Here is a 13,760-nt window from a genome sequence, read left to right on the forward strand (position 1 = left end):
TCTTGTTGGAAGGCATCTTGTTAGAAGATGCCTTTGAGCAATCTTGTTTTCATAGGAGGAGGTAGAAGAGTGCTAGTGGGCAGTGAATACCCTCCTACAATAATTGGAAGTGTATTGTGGGACTTGTATGGAACCCTGAATTAGTCATTCTTGGACAGTTGGGGGTCTAGCCTTCTTTCTTTTCTCAAACTTGTTTATTTAAAAGAAAAAAAAATACTATTAGGATTTAATTTTCTATAAATAAAATTCAGTGGACATATTTATAGATACCTAGCTTTCCAGAGAATAGATTATTGTAAATAGAAAATGAGTACCAAAATGATGACAAAATTCTAGTTATATAGACCTGAAAGTGAAACATTGATTTCTAAATCTGTGAAGTTATTGTTTCCATGAGATTTTACTTTTTATTGTAGGAGTGACTAAGTTAGAAAGACAATACAACAAAATACTCATTCCCAATGAAGAAAATGTGGTCATATACTACAAAATCCGACAGCAGCTTGCAAAAATGAGTAAAGAGATTGAACAATATGTTCACAAACCAAAGTATTGCCTGCCGTTTCTACAGCCAGGAAGACTGGTAAAGGTGATTTGATTTTATTTTATTTTTTGTGTGTGTTTTGGTTTTATTTCACATCTTTACCAATCCATGAAATTTTCAGGTTTTGTTTGTGTCTGCCAGTTTATCATCTTGAAAAACTGTGTGTATCACACTAAGCAATGGTTTTTATTTCATTATAATTCTTTGTTAACATTCATCAGTAAATTAAAAAAAAAAACATCCAAACACCTGTTTTCATGATTAATCGTAGAATATTTAGGGTTGGAAAGGACCTTAAGATCATCAAGTTCCAACCCCCCTGCCATGGGCAGGGACACCTGACACTAGACTACGTCACCCACAATAATAACAGTCCATGACTGCTGTTACAAATATCAGAAATACAAAAAGATGGGCTTGCTGGGATGTGATGATACATGGGTTATGTTATAACATCTTGTAATATTTTCAGGTGAAATGCGAAGATGATAACGTTGGATGGGGAGTGGTTGTTAATTTCTCTAAGAAATCGAATGCTAAGGTAAAATATACATTCTCTCTCTTAGAAAAACATATACATTACTGCTTTTTCTGAAAATACAATAAAACTCCTGTGTAGTTTCCAAAGGCAAAAAAAAAATTTCACCCCAAATTTACTAAAATCTTAGGCCTTCCTGAAGTGAGAATATAAAGAAAAATACTCTGGAAGTTGGGACAAACCCCAAGTCCTGTGATTATTTTTTAACTTTTGGCATATTTATGAAGCAAATGTTTTGTGCCTGGGGTAAGTAGCTCAGAAGTGCACATGGCACTAAACTGTTTAGTTTCTTTCTGATACTTCCCCAACAGCTGTACACTTAAGCCCTTCATGGGAAAGATAGCATGTTATCTACTCTCAGAAAATGTATAGAAGTTGTATGTGAGGGCTGAAACCATAGGGATACTGACATTTGGCTCTATGTAGAAGGTTATCTTCAACTGAGGAGTTATATCTTGAGTCTTAAGTTAGTGCCTGAGCTATGGGATTGCTTGTCCCTTGAGATGCTGTTGTAGAGTTGAGGGTTGAGAAGTTAAAAAGAGAGCAAAACAATAGAAATCAATTTGGGGAAATGTGGAAGAAAATGCAGAGGGCAGTGATGCAACAGAAGCCAGATTTGGGGTTCCTTCCAAATACCCATTTTTATAGTTTGTCTGTGCATAACCCCGGAGATGATGTTTTGGGCTCACTTTCAGAAATGTTTTGACAGGCTACTCTGCTGCGTAAATTAAAACCTAAGTTTAAAGTGTATTTTTCTGTGGTAGCATTTGTTCTGTAATTTTGGCAGAAGACCATTGGCATTAATTGCTAGGTGAAAATGAGAAGTTGTCTTTGTCAGGTTCTGGTGGTGTCTATACATTGTGGCACCTTTTGTGCTTTTCTAATATATATTCAGTAAAGAGAAAATGAAAAAAATGTGTGCGTCCAGAACTTACTAAGAAAGATTCTGTTTTGGTTTTCCATCTTCCTTTTGAAAGTCACTTTTATTTTTCAAGTTAGAAAACTAGACTTACTGCTGTTGCTTAAACTTTTGCTTCTAGACTGCTTTTTTTTTGTAGAGCCATATGAGCAGTAACGCAGATTCACCTCTCACCCAAGCCTTCTGTATGAAACTGCCAACCTCTGTGTCACTGGAGGCATTTCTTCTGTGTCATATTTTACTCACATAGACATTTGCCATCTCTGTCTGGCCCGTCTTACTGTTGTATAAAGCCTTTAGGTTTGAATGTTAGCTTTGAAATGATGGTCTGTTCTGCAGGAGATGGCTCTGGCTCCAGCAGAACTTTTTTCATTATGTCATTCTAGCAACTGGGTTGAATTTTTCCTTCCAATTTCTGTGGAAAGAATGACAATAGGTGCTGAAAATTATGGAACAGGCTCAAAGCTATGTGACTTTTAGAAACAGTATGAAAGAGTAGTTTTTATAAGCAGAGGCAAAACAAATGACTTAAAGAAGCTGCAACTTTTACCTGTTTTAATGTGTTTATTCAGTGTGGTTTTGTCCTGGCCTACAGGTGCATTTCCCCATTACTGTTTAATGTAGTAGTATATTTAGTTAATATTGGAAATACATCACTATCATGTCATGTCTTTAAACCTTAATCCACTTCTAAACTGGGACAGATCTTTGGACTTGCTTTCAGAAATGATGTTGAATTTCATCTATTACTAGTTTTTCTTTAATTGCAAATTTTTCTTCACTGTATCATAGTTTCTAATGAAGTCCTTTTTCTAGTGAGGAATATATGTAATTAAGATTGACAGCATTGCAGTATGCCTGTATTTCACTGAGTAATTCTCTTTGTTCATTGCAATGTGAAAGCAAAAGCATGAGTCAATGTCAGTTATGTGCCTTGTTAATGATATTTAGATGTTTTTGCGGCATAATTTCACAATGCAGTGTTCCACAGTTGTGAATGCAAATAGCACTTTATTCTGAATGACACTACACTGAAATTTATTTCAAGCTGTGATGCTTACTATGTATTGCACATTATAGTAGACTGCTGAGTAACTGTTTTTGAGTAAGAAATTTTGTTTCCACTAGATTGTCCCAGCAGTATACTAGTTTTATTCTTGTACTGCGTATAGTTCACGTTGTCATCTGGTCCTTGGTTCTAGACATTTTTGTCTGTTCACAGTTACTGATACTAAAATTCAAGATGCTGCAATTTGGTCTTCCCTATTTGGATTGTTATAATCCTTGTATATGAATTTTATGTACTTACCTGTTCATGTTTATTTATAATGTTTACTGCATAAACATCATTTTTAGTGCTGTGCCATGGTCATAGAGTTTTCAGTGGGTCCATTTGTACTGACCTGGGAATCTGAATTTATCTGCCACATTTCTGGATTTGCTGATATGATCAGCTGTCTTACCTGGTTTTATTTTCAGGTACATGAAGTTATAGATGATACAGGGCAAATCTAAAATCCTTGGAAGGCACCCAGTCATGCAGTATTCTGCAAAGGAGGACAGAATGTGACCCTTGAAGCATGTGAATCAATGCAAAATAAATCAAAGGAATCATTCAAAGTTGATATGATAGAGATGTCTGTGACTAACAAATTTTTACTGGGTGTCCTAGCCTCCTTTTACTCTTGCATATAAAAATATGCCAGTACCTAAAATACTGTAGGAATACGTAGGAACAATACGTATTCAAAAAGCAGTTCTAGATTAAGTCACGTCTGGTCAGCATTATCTAAAAGCCATTGGTATATGTAAACTTACAATATTAGTAATTAACAGCAAATGTTAATGACATTCTCTTGCTTTATTAATGGGTTTACAATACAGTTACTGATAAAAGCTTTTTCCCCTCATAATTCTCTAGACATTCCCAATGCTAGTATTTTCTGTAGCATGTATGCGCAGCTGTAAGTTTCGTCTCTTCTTCATTTAAGTCAGCATTAAGCTTTCCGTGGCTTTGTCTGGACCCTGATTTGGTACACGTGGATATTATTTTAAAGTTCCAATTCGGAGATCAGCAAGGGTGCTGTGCATTGCTGTGAGTGCTTTCTGCAAATGTGGCATTGAACTCAGAGAAACAGCTTCTTCCTCAGCAAGTAACTGCATTTCTGGAAGAAGTTACATGTCTTGTAAAACAGGATAGCCCTGTTTTTCTGTTCAGTTTACTATGGCAGTTTCAGTACTTCTGAGAATCTTGTAGAAATGCTAGCTGGCTCCACCCTGCTTTACATGCAGTGAAAAAAAAACAGTATGAGGCAGATTTGTAATGAAAAACACTGCCCAGTAAAACCAAACTGAATTAACACAGGATTTTGAAAAGACTCTCATTTGTATTTGGAAACAGGGAAGCTTTCACATACTATTTTATAAGATGAGGTCTGCCTTCAGTGTTGGGCCTGTAAGTTACTCAATCTCATAAAAATATTTGCGTGTTGTAGGAGTGTATTTGAGCAACCTTAGCACATACTAATCTAGTCAAATAAGTAACATCAATTTTTTTAAAAGCAGTGTATAAGAAAGGATATGGCTTTGTGAACAGTAGTCTTTAAGCACCACATTTGTGTTCTTTAAATGAAGTTCAGATGTTACATGTGGAGTTTGGGCCGTATAAAGATTTGGTCTGCAAGATGCAGCTTCATCTGCAGATACAAGCTGTAATGCTCAAGAGCTTTTCTGGAGGTTTTTATTTTGGTGAAAAACTGAATGTGAAAACCTGCAAATGGAACAGATACCCCAAATTGTGCTTCTTTTTTAAGAAAAAAAAAAGTACTTTTTTTCAAGGTTTTCTCTGTGAGGGAACTTTCAAACAATACTAATTCAGTAGTTTTTAGAACATACTGCATCACTGAGCTGATACTCTGTGACGAGCACTAGCTCATTTCATACCTTTAATATTGAATAAGTCATGCTTTTTCCTTAAGTTCTTTCTGGTATTTTAGAATAACTGATAATAGATCTGTTTTTTCTGTGTCCTCAACAGCCAAATTCTGCTGAATTGGACTCGTTATATGTAGTTGAAGTGCTACTGTACTGCAGTAAAGACAGTTTGAAAAATTCTACTATTGAGTCCGCAAAGCCAATCAGCCTTGATGAGAAAGGAGAGATGCAGGTTTGTTACACATATTTATTCTCAACAGTTTCTTGTAAATGTTCTCAAACATTCTGTTTCCAAAGCATTTTCAAACTCTGGTGAAAGAGGGGTTGATGTATTATGGAAGAGAAAGGAGCTGTACGATTGACTCTGCTTTCTTAAACAGTTGCTCATCTCGCTGAAGAAGTAACTTGCCAGTGTGAACGAAATACTTGAGTGGGTTTGTTAACCTATAAGAAGTGCTTTGAAAAGTGTTTGTTGTGTGTTACATATTTCAAATCAGTACATAAAAAAGACAATAGCAGTAATGTAAATAAAGCTACAAAAATTACCTATGTATGTGATAAAATCTGCAGATAACCAGGTGTTTATAAACTGTTTTTTTTCTTGCATGCTTGTGCAAGATTTTGTGGGCAGTGTGCATTTGTTCTACTAGAACTGAGAATTTAGTTAGAATTTTTGTAATCTTTTACTAATAAATTTATTGATGCTGTTTGGCAGATACTTTTCTTAGCATTATCTTCTGCCTCTAGGAACAGAATTATTTTTTTCACCTATTTCTCTCTTTCAGACCCCTTCTGCTCTGTGAGCCTGTCTCATTCTAAAATCAAATTGTTTTTTTTAGTGAAAGCACTGCATTATTTAAATTGAAACCCTATTTCAGATCAGAGACAGTTTTTTAATTTTTCTTTGTCTTTTTTCTCTTTTTTTTCTTTTTTTCCCTTTTTTTCACAAAGTCAGCTTAAAGCTTGAGACACAGTATTGAATCTTCATGGTATCTTCGTGGTTTGATACTTACGTATATGTATTTGCTGATTTGATGTTCTCCATTGGTAGCATTCGTAGTTAAGTATATAACAATAACTTTGTCTGGTTTGGATTGTAAGAGGTATTCCTGTAGATAGGAGACAAGGTATTAGAAAAACTGACTTTTTTTTTTTTTTTTTTTTCCCCACTTGTAGCCTCTCACTTGATTTAACTGAATACAGAATTTTCCCATTTGGACAAACTCACTTTTCTTCTTTGTAATACCTCAGGTTTTGTTTTCCTTCATAAAGTTGTGCTATGTAACAGTAATAATAAATGACATTTTTTTACTGATGCATCAGTTACTGCCTTCTCTTTTACAGGTTGTTCCTATTTTGGTACATCTTGTTGCAGCTATCAGCAGTGTCCGACTTTACATACCGAAAGACCTGCGGCCTGTTGACAACAGACAAAGTGTGCTAAAGTCTATAAAAGTAAGTTCCACTAAGCTGTGTACAGTCTCTGTGCTGATTAGTAAGGTACTCTTGGACCCAAGACAAACTGTTCCAAAGAAATTTGTCTAAAGCTTGTCACATTTTCACCCTTATTTTTTTTATAGGGCTTGGAAGCCACCATGTATGTCACTTGTTTCCTCTGGTCAACAGTCATTTTAAATTGATTTTGAAAACTGCTGGAAGATCACATAACAAACTTATACCACTTCCTTCTGTGTCTCTGTAGTTGTGCCAGCTGATTTGTAAGAGTGTAGCTTATTTCTGTTCCTAATTCTAGAAAAAAAAGTACCTTTTTCCTTCCAGGAAGTACAGAAGCGATTTCCCGATGGAGTTCCATTACTAGACCCTATTGATGACATGGGCATCAAAGATCAAGGACTGAAAAAAATAATCCAAAAAGTAGAGGCATTTGAGCATAGGATGTATTCACATCCTCTTCACAATGATCCCAACTTGGAAACCATATACAAACTTTGTGAAAAAAAAGCACAGGTAAAAATATAAAACAGAACCCTCTATCTATATTTAGCTGAAGAGAGAGAAACCAGTACTTCCCTTCTTACTTGCTTTTTTTTTTTTTCCTTTTTTTATTTGCAAAGCTCAAATAATCCTTTTTTAATGAAGAAGAGCAAATAATCCTTTTAAAATTAACAAACCCAAATAATCCTTTTTAACTACAGTAAAATAAATTAATCTCACTAACAAACTGGCTGAGTCAGTGGTATGCCCATGATTAACACATCTGAAAATAAAACTCTTCAGAAAAGGTCGTCAGGGATTAGGTTACAGAGGTGCCACTCTAGTCTTTTTCACTAAATAGGTCTAGCACAGTGTAGGTCAGGTCTTCACAGGTAGTTGAAACTGAACATTTTTATTATGCCTGTACAGAGCTAAGCTGAATTGATGAGGCTTACCAGCTTGGGGAAGTGTACCGTACTAATCACTAATCATGGTGCTGCTGCTTCCTGAGCCAACTCCCACACTGGAAGCAATGCAATTATTTACTTTGTACAGAATTGAACCTTGCTAAACTGAAACTGGTTGTGCACAAAAACAGCTGTAATGTTTTTATGCTGCTCTAGATAACAGGTTCTCCAGGAGTCACTTCACAGAAGCGAGGTGGTTCTGGTGTGGGCAGCACAAAAGTTGCATGTGGTAAGACCTGATGGACCAAGCAGTGTTCTGCATAGGTGTCTGCACTGTACAGCCAGCTGTGAGAACGTTGACAGTGACTGTGACAAGATGAAACTGAAGAAGCTCTAATAGCTGGAAATAATACCTTTTGTTTGCATTTGATTGGACCATTGATTAGCTCAGATTTAGTACAGATTTTTTTTTTTTTTTTAAATTTGTTTTGAATTTCCAAATCTCCATCTCAGTGGAGTTGGATAAGTCACTGTCAACTACTGTGTTGATATTCTGTCATGCTGAGGCCCTGATATAAATGACACAGTTTCTTTAGAACAGTTGTGTTTATTAAACCAGGATCATGTTATTTCTCTCCGCCTCCCTCTTCCCCCTCTTCTCTCTCTCTCTCTTCCTCCCGTCTCCCTTTTCCCCCAGATTGCTGTAGATATCAAAGCAGCAAGACGAGAACTGAAAAAAGCTAGAACCGTCTTACAAATGGATGAACTCAAATGCCGCAAGCGTGTTTTGAGAAGGCTGGGGTTTGCCACATCCTCAGATGTTATTGAGATGAAAGGGCGGGTTGCTTGTGAAATCAGCAGGTAATTGTTTCTGTGTGATTATTGTCATGAATACACATTTTACTGTTCTTGATGAAATTAGTATGCCATATTTATATTTCTAAGTTCAGAAACCACTGAAAGAAAGATTGATCAGAGACTGTGACTTGTGTCATAAAGGGAATATGCTGATTGAAACCATAAAGATGGCAACATAAGGGCAAACTACAATACCAAGTGGGGAAGCTGAATCAGAATTTTACCGACTTCCTGACTTTCAGGAACTGTTTGCTGACAAGTTACAGTTCTCCTTGTAAAAAAAATACTTTTTTCCCTGTCTTAACATTTGATAAATTCCAAAAATGAATTTGTGGTTTTATCTACAATTTGATATTTATCCAAATAGCAGGTTTGGATTTTGTATCCACTTCATGCACTTCCTTTTGTAGTTCATAATCAAACCTTTATTCTACAAGTAAAGTGAAGCAATTTTATCGCTTTTTTCAGTATCTTGGAAATACCCAGTTTAATCTTTTTTGAGCAGCAGCAGTACCAGTTCTGATTCTGCTGCCTAACTGTCTGGTTATTTTCAATCTCTTGATAGCCTGTCTGATAAAAACTGAGTAGAGCAACTGTTAATACTAACTAATGAACTATCAGGAGTGATTCTTTGTAGTCCAGTAAGAGCTTTTAGTTTCTTTAAAATGCTGTCTCACTCTCTTATTAATTAGCATCCTTAAAGAGCTAGCATATATTAGGTTTTGGTGTTCCTGTAAGAAAAATGAAGAAAAAATTGTTTCTTACCTGTATCAAATTACTTCACAAAACAGATTAATAGTAATTAATTTAAAAATTACGTATCAGTAAGCCTTCTCTGTAAGCTTCTTCCTCTTTATTTTAGTGCTGATGAACTACTCCTGACAGAAATGATGTTCAATGGTATCTTCAATGACTTATCTCCAGAACAGACAGCTGCGCTACTAAGCTGTTTTGTATTTCAAGAGAATGTGAGTTACTTTTTCAATCCATGAATTCTAGACATTTATGTCTACCAACAGTGTTGTTTATAATTCAGTTTCAGAATTGGTCATAACAGTACCAGCCATTGCACATTTTTTATCCTTTCCTAAGATGTTTGACATGAACTCCCACTGAGCTTAGCAAACACGTTGCAGTTTCAGTGCTGAAATATCTTTCCCCATGTGTGACATACCAAAGACTGTGTAAAATTGCAGTCCTTGTAATCAGTGTGCCAGTTTCCCCCGGTTGTGGTTTAAGCCCAGCCAGTAACTTAGAACCACGCAGCTGCTTGCTCACTCCCCTCAGCCTCCTTCCTCCCCCCACTCCCGCAGGGATGGGGAGGAGAATTGAAAGAATGTAACTCCCATGGGTTGAGATAAGAACAGTCCAGTAACTAAGGTATTACACAAAGCCACTGCTGCTACCACCAATAAGGAAATAACAAGGGAAGAGAATACAACTGCTCACCACCCACCGACCAATACCCAGCCCGACCTGAGCAGTGATCTAGCCCTTCCAGGTAACTGCCCTCAGTTTATATAGTGGGCATGACGTGCTGTGGTATGGAATACCTCTTTGGTTAGTTTGAGTCAGGTGTCCTGTCTCTGCTTCCTCCTGGCTTCCCCTCCTCACTGGCAGAGCATGAGACTCAGGAAGTCCTTGGTCAGAGTAAACATTACTGAGCAGCAACTAAAAACATCGGTGTTATCAGCACTGTTCCCAGGCTGAAAGTCAAAAACATAGCACTGCACCAGCTGTGAGGAGAAAAATGACTGCTACTGCTGAACTCGGGACACCCACCATTCAGTGAAGCTGTATTAATAGATTCTCAGCTCACACAATTGTGTTTATGTATGTATGCACATACATTCTTAAAATGTAGAATGATTATTTCAAAACGGAAGCTTAACAATATTTGCTCCTACACTCTGGGGTTAATTCTGAAACATGTCCATGTTACATCATTTGGACAGCACCCTTGACCTGTTGATGGAAATGGCAGCACTACATGGTACTGATACGAAAAGAGATGTTAAAAACAGACCATATATTAAAAAAAAATGAGTGTTTAACATCAGACACCGTTGTTTTCCCACCTACAAGCTGTATAGAAGTTTAGCATCATTAAGGAAATACAGTAAAAATCCACTTGCATATGGATATTACTGCAGATGTTCAGCAACATATATCACTTAGGTTGATTCCAAATGTGGGAGGCACATTAGTGGCAGATGCTAATGGGTTACTTTTGTTAGTAGAAGGCATGCCAAGGTAGGCCATCGTTAGAATATTGCGGTTCATCCAACAGTAATACTTGGGTCTAAACAGATAGGACAGTTGCTGTATTTGTATAGCCATATTTTCATATATAACTACAGATGTTTAATTACTGAAAGCATTTACTTTTCACATTCTTAAAGAAAAGCTTGTAACAGTTAAAGTAGTAAATGATCATCATTTTGGCAATTCAGAACTATGGGACAGGTAAACAGAGTGTCCTGGCTTCAGGAATTTTGGAAGTATTTAGAAAGCAGGCAGGTTTCTTTCACACTGTTGCCACCCTGTAAAGAAAGATTTTGGTTTTTCTGATTTAGTTTGAGGATCAAGTACTTGGGGAGTTCAGTAAATTTTACTTTTTGATAACACATTTGAGAAGTCATTGGAATAATTTAGTATGGCACTAGCACACATTGAACTTCTATTTTTGCATTTAATTTGGTATAGAGCAAATGTATGGAAGGGCATGAAATTATTTGATGTCTTGTTTTTCAGTCCAGTGAGATGCCAAAACTGACAGAGCAGTTGGCAGGACCACTTCGGCAAATGCAGGTAAATGCTGTCTGTTAGAAATAGGTGCAAGGTCAGTGTTAATGTTAACATGAGTGAGGAGTGTGGGGAAAGTATAAGCACACGTTTTTTGGATGATCATCAGTGAATTTTGCTGACACTGCATGTGGTTTTGCAGTGTGTAATAATGGGTTATGTTGTTTGCAGGAGGTCTTTATGCTGATTTAGAGCATGCCTTTAAAAACTTATATGAGCTTGCTTACAACACTCTAAGATGTTAATGCAGGCAGACTTAATGTAAACAGTGGGCTTTTTTTCTGATTCTGGATAGTTTAAGACAGAAAGGGAAACCTCATCCTGTATGCAGTGCCTAATAGTATGCAAGACTTAATCTGTTTAAGTATATTATAAATTTAAATACCTTTATTTTAAAGGAGTGTGCAAAAAGAATTGCCAAGGTGTCAGCAGAAGCAAAACTGGAAATTGATGAAGAAAATTACTTGAATTCTTTCAGACCTCACCTCATGGATGTTGTCCATACATGGGCAAATGGTGCTAACTTTGCTCACATCTGCAAAATGACTGATGTCTTTGAAGGTATGTTAATCAGTTCTTCTTTAGGAGGTGTGAGATGGTAATTCCGTATCACGGAATGGTAATTCTGAATAACAGTATAAAAACTAGTAAAATTTATTAACCCAGGTGTATTCAAGTCTCTGCATGGCTGAAATGAAGTTGGAAAAAAATGGTTTACTATATAAGTTAATTTCTAACCTATATAGAAGTCTTAATAGAATTCTCTATCTTATAATTCTGTATCTATATCTAATTCTGTATCTATATATTAAGAATCTATAGAAGACTTTGTAAAGCCATATCTCTAAATTTTAAAAACTTTCCAGAAATGAAATCCTATTTATTACAACAAAAGGTAACTTTCTTTTGCTAGTTAAAGAGGAAAACATCACATTCCCAATACTTGACATCAAGATGTACAGTTCTTGTGCTAGTCCTTGTTACAGTTAATTATTTACTTGGTAAATTGAAGGGTCCTCCTGCTGTCTTAGTGATGACAGAAGTGAGAGGTGGTAACCACATCTCTGTTCCAGACGGTTCATCACAGCAGTGCAGTGCCGATTCTTGGAAAGCATAGATGTAACCTGCCACCTGGGTCAGTATGGTTCCTAAAACTGGAGAACTAGAAACTGCAGCTTGAGGAAGGCATTTGGTTTTCATCATTTAAAAAGCAGGATGACTTAAAGCCCAGAAATATCTGTAAAAACTGAAGGTCACCAGAATGGAAACCTGATTTCATCTTTTATGAGCAAAGTTGTGAAGAACAGTAGGATGGGTGCACCAGTCTTATAATGCTGTATGCAATTGCTGATCTGTGAACATTCTTCTTGAAGTTGTTCCTGTCATCGTTGTCTTGCCTCTTCCAAATGCTTTTTAATTTTTTGTATGTTGCAAATGGGAGCCCTTAAAACAGAGGAAGTCATGTAGTTCTGTAACCCAGTGCACAGAACTTTCTAAAGTAGGTTGCCTGCAAGCAATAGGTATCCTGGCAGTCTTTGATTCTGCATTCAGCAGATTCCTCCTCATATCTGAGCAGATGGGTGAGCCTTATATCTGCTTATGAGTCACCTGAGGCTGGGGAGCACAGAGGGAGAAGCAGTAGCTGGCTTACATTTTCACATTGGCACTTGACTGTTCACAATACACTGGGCAGTAGTGTTTTTTATTCATTGTATTTGGGCTAAGGTCAGCCAGTTAGCTAGCTCCCTCAAAATCGGATCTTACAGACCTATTTTGAGAGGTTCAGCTCTTGTGACAGGGGTTGACATGTTTCTTCGCTTAACTTCGCTGGCTTTCTGTGCATTGTCCAAAAAGAGGGTGTCCTGGGTTTGGCAGTGGCAGTCAGTTTTTCTCCTTCTTGGTGGCTGGTGCAGCGCTGTGTTTTGACTTTCAGCCTGGGAACACTGCTGATAATACCGATGTTTTCAGTTGTTTCTAAGTGGTGTTTACCCTGACCAAGCCCTTCAGCTGTCCACTGCCAGTTATGCTTACCTTAAATGCAGAGTGGTGTTGCTAAATCCTAGGGGAGTTTGTCCCATTAGCCAAGTTGCTACAGTGATAAAAATAACCCGAACAACAGAACACAAAACGCCACAGCATCCTTGTTTTGATCTGATCTGAAGTACAAATGTTCATGTTAGGTATTAGTGTTTCCTTTTGTGATTTTGATGGAGGTTGTTGATGGCTGATTAGAGCTCTAAAATGAGGTCATTCTTCCACTGACTTCTGGGCAGTGTGGAATTAGCAGTAATGAACTGCTGTTATTACAGGGAGGCCCAGTCTCACTGTAAGGAGGCAAAATTGACTATGCCCTTCACATGACACTGATGTTCAGTTGTGTGATCCATCCAGGCTAAGGTGCACCAGCAGAACTTTCCTAAACAGAAACCTTGAGTCAGTGGCGTGCTTTCACTATTACAGCCTAAAGATGGATGGTGTTCTGCTGTTTCATTAGTACTGATGGTCAAGTGTCTGAAGCCCCTGGTGCAGTTATGAGTGTGAAAACTTGTAGCTGCCTTTTGAGGTTGCAGCAATAAGCCTGAGTGCTCGAAGAGCAAACATGCTTGCCACAAATTGGAGCAGTGTTGACTGACTAATGAAAATAAGTTGTCATGAAGCTGAAATGTGTATTGGGAAAAAATAGAAATGAGAGCTTTTTAAAGCTGTAGGGAAGAATGGTAAGCTGATCAAAGTATCCTAATAACCAATTGCAGATCAGCCATTTTGCTTTGCAGAAGTAAGTATACACAACAGTAATTTATTCCAAAAATGCAGGGGTTT

General features: G+C 37.1%; 1 protein-coding gene across 5 annotated transcripts in view; it reads left to right on the top strand.

Annotated features, from left to right (window-relative positions):
• MTREX (Mtr4 exosome RNA helicase) overlaps nucleotides 1-13,760 on the top strand; it is a 45,318-nt gene that overhangs the window by 28,987 nt on the left and 2,571 nt on the right. The window contains exons 17-25 of one of the 5 annotated variants that reach the window (XM_057402639.1): nucleotides 417-589; nucleotides 1,017-1,085; nucleotides 5,039-5,167; nucleotides 6,280-6,390; nucleotides 6,715-6,903; nucleotides 7,975-8,138; nucleotides 8,998-9,103; nucleotides 10,890-10,946; nucleotides 11,339-11,501. In XM_057402639.1, coding sequence (XP_057258622.1) covers nucleotides 417-589; nucleotides 1,017-1,085; nucleotides 5,039-5,167; nucleotides 6,280-6,390; nucleotides 6,715-6,903; nucleotides 7,975-8,138; nucleotides 8,998-9,103; nucleotides 10,890-10,946; nucleotides 11,339-11,501 — 1,161 coding nt within the window. Of the gene's footprint in view, nucleotides 1-416; nucleotides 590-1,016; nucleotides 1,086-5,038; nucleotides 5,168-6,279; nucleotides 6,391-6,714; nucleotides 6,904-7,493; nucleotides 7,567-7,974; nucleotides 8,139-8,997; nucleotides 9,104-10,889; nucleotides 10,947-11,338; nucleotides 11,502-13,760 lie in introns of those variants that run through there. The other 4 variants (XM_057402640.1, XR_008971365.1, XM_057402642.1 and 1 more) reach the window with 4 other exon arrangements.

The sequence above is a fragment of the Pezoporus wallicus genome, unplaced genomic scaffold (assembly GCF_028554395.1).
Source record: "Pezoporus wallicus isolate ANWC-B61680 ecotype Strahan unplaced genomic scaffold, APGP_CSIRO_Pwel_v1 contig_2870, whole genome shotgun sequence".
NCBI lineage: Eukaryota > Metazoa > Chordata > Aves > Psittaciformes > Psittacidae > Pezoporus > Pezoporus wallicus.